The 14,847-nt window shown below is 31.1% G+C and overlaps 1 protein-coding gene across 1 annotated transcript; it reads left to right on the forward strand.

The window, feature by feature from the left end:
* Positions 1-144: 144 nt before the first annotated feature.
* Positions 145-7,429, forward strand: LOC148601032 (solute carrier family 35 member E2A-like). The gene is made up of 7 exons (XM_088554502.1): positions 145-283; positions 1,669-1,995; positions 3,155-3,290; positions 3,762-4,010; positions 4,579-4,632; positions 5,428-5,631; positions 7,101-7,429. The coding sequence occupies exons 2-7, from the start codon at positions 1,740-1,742 to the stop codon at positions 7,303-7,305; spliced, it is 1,104 nt and encodes a 367-aa protein (XP_088410628.1). The 5' UTR covers positions 145-283; positions 1,669-1,739; the 3' UTR covers positions 7,306-7,429.
* Positions 7,430-14,847: the final 7,418 nt, after the last annotated feature.

Below are 14,847 nucleotides of genomic sequence, written 5' to 3' on the forward strand. Positions count from 1 at the left end.
AATTACCCCAAAATAGCAGTCTGATACCCGGAAAAATATATTTTCTTCAGAGAAAATTTGAGGAGTTTTACCAACCGACTAATCACCCGGATTTCCTAACTCGTGTTGTATTTTATTTTCCCCGGAAATCGTTGGGGATCAAGCAGGTTCGTAAAAACGGTTGTCAGGCAAGACCGCTTATCCTAGATGGAAGCGTGAATCAGACATAGATTACGACAACTTGCATCGGCGGATATCTTTTCAGAAGTTGTTCTTGTTTAAGGAAATACGGCCTCAAATCAAAGTATATCATTCACTTTCTTACATTTCACTTTATCCCTCTATATGATTTATCTCTGTTTTATTTAGTCACTATTTCGCCATGTCTCTGTTACGTGGAAACACGACACTTGTAGTACATGTGGACCACATTGTGGTGCATACATTTGGACCAGACCAATTCAAATTTCCATTTGACAAACAGGAAATTCGGTTAGACATTCAAAAACTTTGTCTGATACGACCTAAAACTGTCACACCTTTCCTATTCTGCGAAGAATAATGGTCTCCAATCTGCTAGACATTCGATCAGACGTGATCTAGCAAAGTCTAGTGGATGTCTTGTCTGACCAAACAGATTTTTGCAACTGTTTTGGTGTTCACAATTAAAGACGAAGTGTACAGTGTATCTTATAGTCTGTATTTCTTCTGACTCTGCAACCCTCCTCTTTTTTATTTGGGTAATCATATGTTGACTTAGGGTAAGAAATATGTGATGTTCAAAAAGTTGGATATTTAGCAAACCGTAGAGTACATCACTTCAAACATTTCTTAACAACTTTCAAGTTGAAATTATGCATGCCACACATACATGTACCTAGTTCAGATTAATTTTCCTATATGTTGGTGCCATTTACTTTATGGAAAATCATGTTTTATTGCAGTTTTGATCATTTTACGAGGGATTCTCTGTTTTGTTGACATTTACAACTGAAATAGAGCATGACAAGAATTTGGGCAGAGCTTGATGATTTTAGAACGGAAAGGCAGACATATTTTTTTAAGACCGGAATCTGATAGAACTTTAAATGATTCCATTGGATTATAGTATCATTTCGTATAAATAATTGATTTCTGTGATTATATACCTAATCAAAATTTATAGAAAAATACTTTCTTACTCTAACTTTAAATTATGTAAAGTTCCTTGATGGAAAGAGATATAGGGCAAACACCTGACATCGATGACAAAGAGAAGTTTGAGTAAATTCTGTTCAAAAATAACAGTATTTACATTTTTGTCCGTGTAGTCGATTACAGAAACTTCTCTCTGTCAAAGGCAAATGGGAGAAGCGAGCACAAACATGGAGAAGTTTCTGCTAATTTCTCCCTCTAGATTAGGTCCTGGAACACACCCATGGCAAATAAGTAATAGAGCACACAAGCACTATGCAAATAATACTCAGGTTAAACAGATTTTTTTAAGATAAATATTTAGCTTAAGACTTTACATGACATAAAAATCCAGATCAAGATCACAAAATTTTCAGTCCATGCTAAAAAATTAAATTCATGCACAACATTTGTAGTTGTACAATGTACATGAACTCCCTGTGGTACATGTACTTGTATCTGATAAAGGAAGTATGGATTTTCCTAAAAAAAAAAACAACTTTAATTTTATTCCAGATACTTGTTTATACTATTGAATATGGAGTAATAGTGTAATGAAAAACCCAAAAGTTGTTCACCATTGACAAATGATGACATCCAACAAGGAAATTGAGTCTTCCACATCATCCAAAGAAGCTCTCTATTTGGAAAATTCAATGGATGCCATTAGAACTAACTCTGGGACCAAACATATTGTGAAGAAACATGAAGATGATGAAAAACTTGGGTTGTGTAATGTCAGGGCATTTTTCTTTCTTATTCTATGGTACATTTTTAGTGCCTTCACCCTGTTCCTCAACAAGTACATTCTTGCTACACTGAAAGGGGATCCAGCTGTTTTAGGTAAGATTAAATCTACATGTATTGAGTAAATATTTTTCTTCAAAATCCAAAAATTAATTCCTTACCACTTATGATGTGGTGCATACTCTTCATCACAGGTGATTGATTCAAATCATTAAATTGTTCTATGAACAATTTATCATAGTGATTATTTGAATATGTAGAAATGTGCTAAAAATTGACACCTCAATGTACATGTAGACCTCTTTGATATGACTGATGCTAAAATAGCTTTTTAATTTGACACATACAAACAAAAAAATACTGCATGTAATACTATAAAGTGAATAATTTTCTGAGGGTGCTAATTTTTGCATATTTGCCATAATTTATAGAAAAATTCCCAATGATTTTAGAACTGTCAAATTTATGACATCTATGGCAATACCGCCTGCACTATCTTCTTGTTGGATTAATCTAGGGCTGTAACTTAGTACAAGATTTATTGTAGTATGGGACAGTTCATCTAGTTTTCATAGATGTCACAGCTCCCTAGACCACTCGTCACATTCTGAGACGTTTGTATAATATTGATTTGTGACATGCATCATTAATTTGATCCTCTATCCTACACAATAACACCTAGATGAACTGTCCCGTACTACCATACATCGTGTACCAAGTTAGAGCCCTAGATTAATCCTACCAGGAGGAATGACCCGGTCAGTGAAAGCTATATTCTTTATATAGCCTAGCTGGCCGAGTGGTCTAGGGCGCTGGACTTTGTGCAGGCGGTGTTGCCATGGATGTCACAGCAGTACGAGTTTGAGTCCCGCGGAGAGAACAACCAAAAATTTGCAAATTTGACAGTTCTAACATCGTTGGGAATTTTTCAGACCTTTCTATACATTTTCATATCTTCCCTGTATCAATTTGATCCGATGGAGCAGTGTAGCGAATAGAGTTGTCACATTCTGAGACGTTGTATATATATAGATAGAAAAATAGATATGGATATAGATATAGATAGCTGTACATTCTGTGTTAGTGCAGCTTTGTATTGTTATATCACTGAATTCTGGGCGAAAAATTTGTGTTGATTGGGCCATGCATTGCACTGACAATTCTTATTAAAATTTCCATATTTACTACATATTACATGTAAGAAAATATGTTCTAATTTTAACTTTTCATATCTCAAGCTTAAATCTCTCTTCAGGAGCCATGCAGATGGTGATGACGACCACCTGTGGTTTTTTACAAATGTACCTTCCTCTTGGGTTTTATAAACCTGTGTTACGGGAAGGTAAACCTCCAAATTTCTGGAAAAATATGATATTAGTGGGTTCCATGAGGTAAGAGTCGATTCAAACATTCATTAAAACAATGTAGATGTAGATTTTGTTATTAGGAAAATATGTCATAGACTTTATCTTGGCATCATTGACACGTGTATGAAACAAAAACTTTAATATTAAAGAAAAAAAAAGGAGACCTTCATTTAACAGTCTGAATGTTATGATTTCTTTTGCATTTCAATAAATTGCCTGTAAATGGTTATTTCCCCTGCCCAGAAGGGAGGAGGGGGGTAAACTTCAATTTCAATGTGTGTTTGTCCATCCATTAAACTTGTTTTTTTAATACTTTATTCAGCAAATACATGTACTTTTGACAGTTACTTGATTATTATTTTTTTTCATTTTTGATCTCGGGCTTGGACAATTACATCCTGTTATATGATGTTGTTCATATTTTGATCATATATTGAAAAGTGAAGTGCAGGAGTATCACTACTGATTACTGATTACTTTTTTTTTCTGTTTCAGGTTTTCAACTGTTGTTCTAGGTCTCATTGCATTGAAATTTGTAGCAGTATCATTTACAGAAACAGTGAAGAGTTCTGCCCCTTTGTTTACATGTTTCATTTCACGTGTTTTGATTGGAGAGTATACAGGGATGTATACCTTTATGTCTCTCATTCCTATTATGAGTGGATTAGCACTTTGTTCAGCGTATGAACTTAGTTTCAATATCAAAGGATTTGCGGCAGCTCTTGCTACTAATTTAACAGAATGGTATGGTTACTATGTTTGTTATGTTCCATTCTCTTTTCTTTTTTCCAAAATGGGACTAGCTAGTCTTGTTCTTAATATATTTTTATCCAGTTATCCAGAATTCTTATCTTTGAAAGCATCCAAAATTAAATACCCATTTGTATCATATGATTTACTACTGGTACAACAATATGATACAATGGTTTACAGAATTTCTTATTGTGTGTTATTACTAATTACATGGTAGTGTAGGAATAGTTAAGTGTCATAATTTATTTATAAGATGTTTCTGGTGATAAGATTGTAGTATTTTCACTATTAAGAACCATTTCCTTTTGACTTGGAGTGTGGAACCCATTCTCGTGCATTAACATGGTCATGTGAAGAGACTTATAGCCTTATAGGCCTGTTTGATTTTGTGATTATTAATTTTATGCAATACTTTTTAATTGCTTAATGCTAAAGTATTTTTTTTAGTGTTAATGATTCTCTTTTGCTCTTAATTCTATATTTGTCTGTGTTGTGTATAATTTAAAATTTGACATAAATTTTATTCAACTAAAGCTTTTTTTTTACTTTTATATTTCAGTTTACAAAATGTTTATTCTAAAATATTGATTAGTGGTGAAAAATATAGATACACGTATGTATGATATATCAAGTTCATTGCTTTTATTTAATGTTTTCAGGGGAAATTATAGGTTTCATTACGAGTGACAGTTGAATTCAGCATATCAACTCAATTTATTTGATTTCAATATTATAACAAAGAAGCCTCTGTGAATTTGTGATGATGTTGAAATTGAATAATGCAAGTTGAAATTTTGCAATATTCAAATTTCACAAGTTATGAAACCTTTTCCTCTATGATTCCTCAGGAACATTTATGTGCTTGGCATCTGTAATGGTGTAAATTTTGTAAGTTGTCCGTAAGAAGCATTACAACATCGTTTTCAAGCAATCAGATTATATCAACAATACGTCGCAAGCACACAACAATCAATCATGAAATTTTTCCTATTATTAGTTTATATCATATTTTCCCTAACATGCTATCCTAAATATCAAGATGCCCAATAAGTAGATAAAACGACCAAATCATAGAGAAAAAAAATTTGACAACTGTCCTGGATAAAAGCACGGGGAATGGAAAAAAAAACAATGTTTTTCATCTTCAACATGGAGAAGTATTCACTCATATAACAGTCTCTTCCTTTTATACATGTACCAAAGCAAAAGAAATTGAACAACAGCTTGACAACCATACTTCAACAACAACAAAAACTACAAATGATCAATGGATTCCGAATGTATGAATAAAACAATGCTGCTGCCAGAAAAAATCTTAAGTCCTAATAATTTGTTTTAGAACAAGTTTGCTTCCCTCCCATGCCATTGATCTATTGGTTTTACCTTTTTTCACATGTTCTATTTTCAGACCAGCTGAATTACAGTTTTACACTAGTATATCATCAATTGCAGTGCAGATTCCAGCCTGTTTTTTTATGATAGATATGGACTCTGCCAGTAAACAGTTAGACATTACCATGATGTTGTGTTATATACTTAATGGCATATGTTTTCATTTCCAAAGTATATCAGCTTATGTACTGATGGGGTATATATCTCCTGTTACACATAGGTAGGTTTATATGTTAGAGTTATTGCCCTTAGAAGTAACCTGTGTACTTGTATGGTTTATTCCCCTTAGCTGTCTATTTCCTAACCTCTTTTATTGCTTATATCTTTGAGAAGAAATGTGATGAATGCATATAAAGTGTCAGCATGTCTGATTCTGCATGACAAAATCTTCAATTTACAATTCACACCAAATTTATTGGCCTTGAAATTAGTTTCTGGCTTTGTAACTAGATTTTTTATTACAGCTTGTTGCAGTATTTTGAAATAAGAATGACCATTTGGGGAAAAGTATTCACTATTTTTGTACTGTATGTTTTTACTTCCCTTTATAAAGGTGTATATCCCAAAGAAACTGGCTTCTTATCCATATAATTCAGTGCAAAATTTGGTTAGATAAGATATAGTGTGGGAAAATTGCTGTCTACAGCTTACTTTTTATGGCACTTGATAAGTGAGACAAATTCTTTTATGGAATGTTTCTAATTTTTGAAAAGTTTATATGAAATAACCTGGTTTGCACAGTGTACACTTACAAAAAGTGTAAAACGGCCCAAGCCAGGTTATTGAGTAAAACCTGTATAAAAAAAATTTGAAACATTCCTTTTGATTTAATTTCAAATGAGTGACAGTCCAAATATTACTACAATTAGGCCATACAAAAAAAATTACCTAGGTTCTCAGGCCACTTTAAAAAAAATGATGCGGGAGGCAGGCTTTTTTTTTTTTATCAGAACCAAGTTTTCTTTTTATTCGAGAAATTTCATCGAACTGAACAATTCTGTAAATGTACTAGATGTTGAGAAGTTAAATAAAATATTCCATGGCATTAAAACTTTACTGGAATATGAGATAAAAGCCATCTCTCCGCCACGAGACGAACTTTCATTTTTAATGATCAATGTTAAATAATAACCTCATTCGCATCATACTTTTTTTTACGTTTCTGTCAATTCAGATGATTCCATAACTAATTAAAAGTCGATTCCGGACTGGATATGAAAATTCCAGATTTTACCATATTAAAAATCGCAGATGCGGGAGGGTTTTTAGGGATGCTGCAGTGCCTGAGAACCTAACATTTTTTTAGCCTTACTGTAACTGATTTGTTATTAAAACATTTGTTTGGGATTATTTGAATAGTGGAGTGCAGACCTTAATAATGTCATAGTACCATTGGTTAATGTTAGTTAATGAACGAGTGTAAGTTGTCCTAAGGTTTGTTATGCAGGCATAAACCATAATTTCAAAAGAATCCTTGTAATTAATTTTCTATTTGATTCCAGTCCAAAGTTAGATTTGATTCATAATCATTAATTAGTTTGGGATTGTTTGAATGGTGTTCTGTGGACCAGTAGGGGTCAATGACGCCACAGTACCAAATTAGTTCATACAAAATAACCGATGTTACCCAAAGAGACCCAAACAATCTGAAGGCTTTTTACAAATCAAATAAAATTATTTCTTTTTTAGTGTTGCCAATACAGTAAAGAGAGCATTCCTGATATGGATATCTGTTATATTATTTGGGAACCCAGTGACATTTTTAAGTGGTTTAGGAACTATTATTGTTACGATAGGTGTACTGTTGTATACTAAAGCCAAAGAAGTAGACTACAATAGACGAATACTTATACAACAATATCCACGTGCTGTTGGTGAAACTAAAGAAGTTTAGAATTAGGAAATAGCTTAGTCTTGTTAAATTAAAATTCTTTTGAGACAGTCCTGGGTACCAATTTTATAGTTTTCTGGTTGAATAGGTGAAGATCTTGAATAAATTAATATATTTAAATTACATGTACATGTAGTTATTAATTGAAAAACGTTGCTAATTATTTTTGAGTATTTACCCATTGAAAATTAGTACCCATGAAAAAAAAAACCATAGGATTGTATAATTAATATACTTAAATTATATACATTTGAGCTGCCTGTACCTGAAAAAAATACTTGAAAAGGTTTTATTTATAATTATCAAAATATGTAAAGACCAGTTAAAATTATGTATAGGTACTAAGTTTTCTCAACCTGATTTCAACAGAAGATTTAGATAAAAAAATTACTGTAAGCTTTTCCACAGCATTTTATTATTTTTATTACAATTTGAAAAGAAAATTTAGCAGCACATAATAAGTCATTTAAAGTAAATTGGAAGCTGTCACTTATCACACTTATTTTCAAATTTTAATGAATCAAATAAACCATTAGCTCCCTCACATCAGTTTTTCTTGAAAATGACTTAAGAATGAATTTTTATTTTGAATGACTAATAATTGGATAAACAAACTATTTATTTTGAATGGCCTTAGTAATTGATAAGCATATATTTTTTTACAATGGCCTTAATATTTACATGTAGGATAAACCTGACACAGTATTGGCTTCTGTACTAACCCTGTGTATAGAACACACTTTTTAGATATGCCTTTTGAAGTAAAAATTGATTTCTGATGATTTGACAAATTGATATTATGATCATTGATTTATCAGCTAAAGTTATTTATTGTCTGTGGGAATTTTATTATTATTTATAGTACAGTGAAACCTGTCTATACCAAACTACTTTTGTACATTGGAAATGGTTTGGTTTAGACAGATGCTTAGTTTACCAACGTTTAAAATACATCTAAATTTATATCAAGTGATTATAAAAACTGTCTGGATTAGACAAGTTTTCAGATTATCAGCGTTTGGTTTAGAGAGGTTTTTAGGTTATCAGTGTTTGGTTTAGACAGGTTTTCAGATTATCAGGGTTTGGTTAAGACAGGTTTCACTGTTTTTATTATGAAGTTATTACTGGGCATGGTTGACTACATATCACTGCAGTGATGGATCCAGGTGTACTATTCTGAATTGAATCCCCCTTTTGTTGTAAAATTTGGATTAGTTCTGTGCAGAAGTTGTGCAAAAGCCTGCAACTCCACTTTTAGTAGTTTTTAGTTTGTAACTTCACCCCTTTTTATAAAGTTCTGGATTTGAATCCCAACCCCGTTTATATAAATTTCTTGTTCAGAATCTTCTCCCCTTTTACATATATCTGGATACATCCCTGTATTGATACTTTTAAGAAAGGGAACAATCATTTGATTTTTTTGGTGGCAGATTAGAAGTAAACTATTATTCTGGAAACATTTTTTCTGTTATTTCTTTACTTGCTGTATATTTTTGTTACATGATTTTTTGTTCATCCTGTTGTTAGTAAAAGAACTTGTCTGTTTTTTTAAATCAAATTTGAACCTATCTTCCCCAAAAAGCAAATGGTTGCTCTCCTAAGAGGGGTTTAGAGGTTGAAAATGTATTTTCTTTTTGTGATATAACATTAAGGTCATATCAAAGCTTTTTTTTATAGATGAGATGCTAATGATTTCCTGTACCTGGAGAAAGATGCCATAAGACATCTCTTTTGTAATGTGCTGTAATTTTTTTGTGTTGCCTAATTGTAAAGATATTGTATAGTAACATCTTAAGTTTTAAACAGAAATTTAACACTTTTATTCTAACAATAAATCATTTCAGGCCAAAGAATAAAATGTATCTTCTCCTACCCAATGTACCCTATTTTTTGTGCCTACCCTGAACATTTTATAGCCATTTTGACCTCAAACACCATTAAAGTCAGTGGTCCTTTTCACAAAAAAATCGTAAATGTAAAATTAGGCGTAAGATATGATGTCACAATATTTTTATTTACTATGACGTCATAACTTATGACTAATTTTACTCTTACGATTTTTTTGTGAAAAGGACAACTGGATTGTTTCTCCATTAACTCAATGTTAAATGCTTTTGAAAAACTAAAAAAATTCCTTACCTACCTATTACATTTTTTCCTGCTGATAGCAGGAAACAAAACCATTAATTGTTTTGGCAAAATATGAGACAGGTTAAACCAGAGGCACTCAGTAGAATTTCACATGTTAATTTAAATGCCAAAATAAAGAAATGTATTGTGAAGGTTTTTCCTATCTATAAAATATAGTTTCACAAAAATATCACTCTTCACCTCTTATTGATGTATAGGGAATCTTAGAGATTGGAATTCACAATATTGGTAAAATTGTTGGGACCAAACCACATTTACTACTGTGTTGTCATATTGATTTACATGTAAATGTTTATCATTTATTTTAATCTCCACCAACAAGCAAATTTGTTGCAGTGTTTGTGATAAATTCATGTGATATTAAGTCAGGTGGAGTGAAATAAAATTACAATTATGTTTGATAATGTTAGGTTTTTTAAAAACTGATTCATATGAATTTCCTGTAAATTTACTTTGCCATTATAGTGGAACATTGTATGTACATGTATCTAATGTGATATTGGGGATGTCTGTATTTCATTGTTTCTTTGTAACTTTTTTGTTTTATTAAGGAGTTAGACTTAGGGACATTACTTTTGAAATCAGTGATGTTTGTATCATATCCACTTTCATCAATGTCTGTTTTGCATTTATTTAAAAAAAAAAAAAGAATGTAATAAATGCTAACATGAGATCGATTTAAAATGCTTTAAACAAACACAACCAATATTTGTAAGAGTTATGCTCCTTAGCCTTAGGTTACCTATCTACGTTATTGATTTACAGTATAAGATAAAATTTGGCTAACTGTTCTCATTTTTTATCTTCAGAATGAATTGACAATCAATATTTATTATACAAACAAAACTACTTATGTATCAACTTTTATGTTATCCTTCATTTCTATCTTTTTACTGCTTCTGTTTCCTAATATTTATGCAGCTTAAACCTACACTTTACCATTTTAATTTATGGAATATTTTTTAATGTATATTAACATCTATATATCCGAGCTAGAAAGCATAATTCTTGCAATGGAATTATCTTTAGGTCTATATATGTCCACACCCTCTTTTTTTTTGGATATCAGTATAACAATGTTTACTTGGCTGACATATAACTGTTTTTCTGCAGACATTTAGAGTTCACATATATTGTAACTGTTAAAACAGTGCTATAGTTAAAATTTTATAGTCAATACACAAAAAGTTGATCGTGGATAGTGATGTCACAAGGCTTTTTTCCATTATGGTATCATTGCAGTATCAAAGTTTTATAAGATGGCTCACAAAATTATGATTCATTTATAATGTTAATGATACGGTATTAATATTCTATTATGTATAGTTCTGTGGCAGGCAGAAGCTTATGAAATTCATTTGATTGGAAATTGTTCAGTAGGCCTCATGGCAACTGTATTTGACAATAAAGCATGAATGAAATTTGATCACTGGAGATATTAACACTTAAAGTTTGGTTACATTCTAAAGAAAAGTACAGGAAAATTTCCCACCATAATTTTTACACTATAACCAGTCAAAAAGTATTTCATGATGTAAAGCAGATCCAAGGAAATGAATGCAGGAGTTGATTTTAGGACATAACAAATGTATTTGAACAGTTTCATTGATTATCTTGAGATATGGTGAATCACCCCTGCCTGATTTTTAGACAGAACCATACTTAAAGCTAGTTGAAAATACCAGTTCCCATTTCAATAGGTAGGCTAGTGAGTAATGTAAATAGCTATCATATACTAATGTCCTACCTAATTACTACTGAACGCCTGTGTGATCTTTTGGACACTGTCTTTTAAGTTTGAATAGCTGTCAATTATGATGACCTTAACCTCAAACATACCACCCACCAGTTTCTTTGGGTGGCTTGTACTCTCTGTTTGATTTACTTGTTTTTGATTGGATAATATTGTTGTTAAAACTTTTTTAAAAAGAATTTGATTCACATTCATACTTGAATTTCTAAGAATGTGTAAACATAAGTGAAACTGTGTGTAGTTAAGTTGTGAGATGACCCCTAGATGTTCACTAATCATTTAGTTCATGAAACTCACCGAGGCCCTTAAAACTTCTTTTGATAGGAGTATATTTTGGGGCATCTCAAATATGTTTTCACAGGAACCCAAAGAAAATAGAAAAAAATGAGATACTAGTATAGTCAAACATTTCTAAAGATTTCTTTAAAAAATGATGATTGGTTTTTATTAATAGAGACCTGTGTAATTTTTCCTCCTATAAGAAATTAAAGTTGAAAACATGGCCATTTTGCAAAAGTGTAATGATTATGAATTTTAACATTACTTTTAGTTTCTATTTTATCTAGAAAGAAATTTGCATCTTAATCTTGAAAGAAATGAGTTTTAACAGACAGTTCAATCATATTATTGAGACTCAAAATGGTTTTTTTAATGAATATTTAGATAAAATGAACAATGTTATCCAATCAGAAACAAGTAAATCACTAAAATGTAGAGTACAAGCTACCCAAACACATTGAATGGTATAATTAAGAAATAAATCACAGAATCTCCAGTTTATCATTGTTTACCACAGACTGACCAGTTATCCTGCATTATTTTACCCCAAGCGATAGGAATGTTCCCAAGTGAAATTTAGTGCTTTGTTTTATTTATAATGAAGGAAACGGCAAATAAACTAGACTGTTGTTTAATATGTTTGAATTATAAGTTCAAAGTTTTCACAAATGGATGGTATACATGGGGAGTGCTACCATGTATGTGTGTGAGTGATTTTTACGGAATATATTATAACTTTTCTAAAATATGTAACATTTTTATTAAATATGAATTTGATGGTCATTTACGCTACTGAAATGAATGAAAACAGCTGATACACTTCAGAATGTTACGTGTTTGTTTACATGATTTAAGGGGGCAGGAATATACACACAAACAAGCCATGCCCAATAAGTTGTGTGTTGCTCATATAGCACTCGAAAATCAGCCACATTTGTGGCCTCAAAACCTTTTAAGAACGTCGTATTAGAATAAAGAGGTTGGGGTCATATTAATTGACAGCTATTCATACTTAAAAGATCACACAGGTCTTCAGTGATAATTAAGTAGGACATGTTGGTATTATGTAGGGCAGATTTCGAACTAGAAAGCTATTTAAACTACTCAGTAGCCAACCTAGAATTGTATTGAAATTGGAACTGGTCTATTTTAACTAACTGTAAATCTTTTCTACCATGACACATTTAAATATTGAGTCCATGATTTTCAGACCAACTCTGATTCACATTCAAGTATTGTTGTGACAACAAATATGTAGGTTGTTACCATAAAGGTAAATTTACTGGGTACAGTCTGTAAAATAAGAAATTATGTTCAGCTTTTTATTTATGCAAAAAAAAATACAACTTACTACAAGTGGTTTAAAGTTTTTTTTTGCAGTAAAGCACATAATATGCCTTGCAACTGCCATATTTGTGCTTTATATACAGATGGACAGACAGCTGTTACCATAAGATACCTGACAGAAGATAGGTGTACTAAAACTTACAGTAGAAAGTAATTGTCATGACAGTCATATCTCATTTAGTATGTAAATATTGTAATCATATGAATTTTCTTTTAAAGGCATTTGGATAAGCACCCACAAATTAATTTTGAAAACTATTAAAGGTTTATCTTTTATGATAAATTCTGTGAAAATTAGTATGTTAACAGTAAAGCAGTATGTGCACTTACAAAGGAATAGAGGTGTTAGGGCTCTTATTGATCTAAAATACAACTGAAAATTATCTGTTGATTGTTAATTTGGAGACTTTAATCCTCCATTATAATTAGAAAAACATCAGGATTTATGAAAATTCTTGCAATGAATTGACAAAAGATTAGCTTGAAGTACACCAAAGTTCAAATATTCTGTTTATTTTATATCTTTTTTTTTGTCAATTTCTGGCAAAGAAATAGTGTCCATACCAAAAAAAAAGAACTTCATATTTAGTGAATGCATTTATCATTACATAGTTTATCATAAGTGGAAATATAAAGTTGTTTCTAGGGTGTGGTCATAGTTTTCTTGACGTAAATACATATATGTCAGAAAGAAGAAAAAAAAAGTTCCAATCTCATCTTTTTTGTTAAATGAGATATTATTGTGAAACCATAACACTTTCATTATACAAATATTTATATACTGTGAAAGTCCTTTTAATTGTGGGTATCATTTTTCGTGGTTTAGGGGAAAATGATAATTTGTGGATTCTTGAATTTGTTGATTTGACAACTCTTACCAACGAATTGAAAATTTCCTTTTTCTTGGGAACCAAATTTCGTGGTTTACCAACCCCACGAACAATAATACTTTCACAGTATGTGAGTGACCATGTTTTGAACAAATTTAAGATAATTACAGATAGTTGATATTTCTAGGCAATATTAATGGACTAATGCCCCTACTCCTTAATTTACAGTACATTTGTACATGAAAATCTCATTGAATTGTTATGCTATTCATCATTTAATATCTGTCATGTTCTCAATTTTTGTTGATCTTGAATGTTCTTACAACTAGAATTCTTTTTGATGAAAAAAATGGAAAAGAATAGAACATAAACATTGAATCAATAGTTATATTATAAATGTTGTACACATCAGATTTCTGTCATGTTTGGATTGAAGTCTGCATTATGTTATTTTTTTTTCATTGTTATTGTAGAGACGCAAATGTTTTGATCGTTTTCCTACTGAAATTATGGTACTGAAAATTTAATGAGAAAGAACAGGATTTTATAAGTTTTTTTAGTACATTGTATTTTATTGACAGGCAATTTTAAATAAATGAGATAGTATGCATTTAAAATCATGTCACATTGAATTTAAACTACATGTATATCATGAAGTTTGGTGAAATTTGAACTAGGATTTTCAAGAAATATTTTTTTGTTGGATGATTAATAAGTTTCAACAGTATCATTGGAGATTATGAAACAGGGAAAAAATACTGTAATGTCCTGTGATAGCTATTACTTCCAAATTTTCTTCATCAGTTGACACCTTTTCTCCTAGAATTATTGGTATTTTTGCCTGTTTCTTCCTCATGTTTATTTCAAAACAAAAGCCAAAATCATACCATCAGTACAGGAGTTATGCCTGCAGGATTTAAAAGTATAGTTCAAACTAAAACTAAAGTTGGCAATAAATGATTCATGGTGATCTACTTAGGCTGAAGACACTTCAGAATGCCTTATAGACAATGTAATCAAAAACGAAAGTGGTCCAGAAATTTGGGTTTAGTAGATATTCATTGCTAAATAAGAATTGAATTCTATTTGGAAAAAAAATATGGGAAAATTTTCCACCACAAATTGTACAGTTTTAGACTATTACTAGTCAAAAATTATCAAATGAAGCATTCATTGAAGGGAATG

Source organism: Perna viridis, chromosome 12 (genome assembly GCF_037379345.1).
Source record: "Perna viridis isolate PV_CMFRI_1.1 ecotype Kerala chromosome 12, ASM3737934v1, whole genome shotgun sequence".
In the NCBI taxonomy this organism is placed as follows: domain Eukaryota; kingdom Metazoa; phylum Mollusca; class Bivalvia; order Mytilida; family Mytilidae; genus Perna; species Perna viridis.

Coding starts and splice junctions, on each gene's coding strand:
- LOC148601032 (XM_088554502.1), top strand. CDS start 1,740: ATGATGACATCCAACAAGGAAATTGAGTCTTCCACATCATCCAAAGAA. Junction 1,996..3,154: donor AGGGGATCCAGCTGTTTTAG/GTAAGATTAAAT, acceptor ATCTCTCTTCAG/GAGCCATGCAGATGGTGATG. Junction 4,633..5,427: donor GGTGAAAAATATAGATACAC/GTATGTATGATA, acceptor TTCTATTTTCAG/ACCAGCTGAATTACAGTTTT.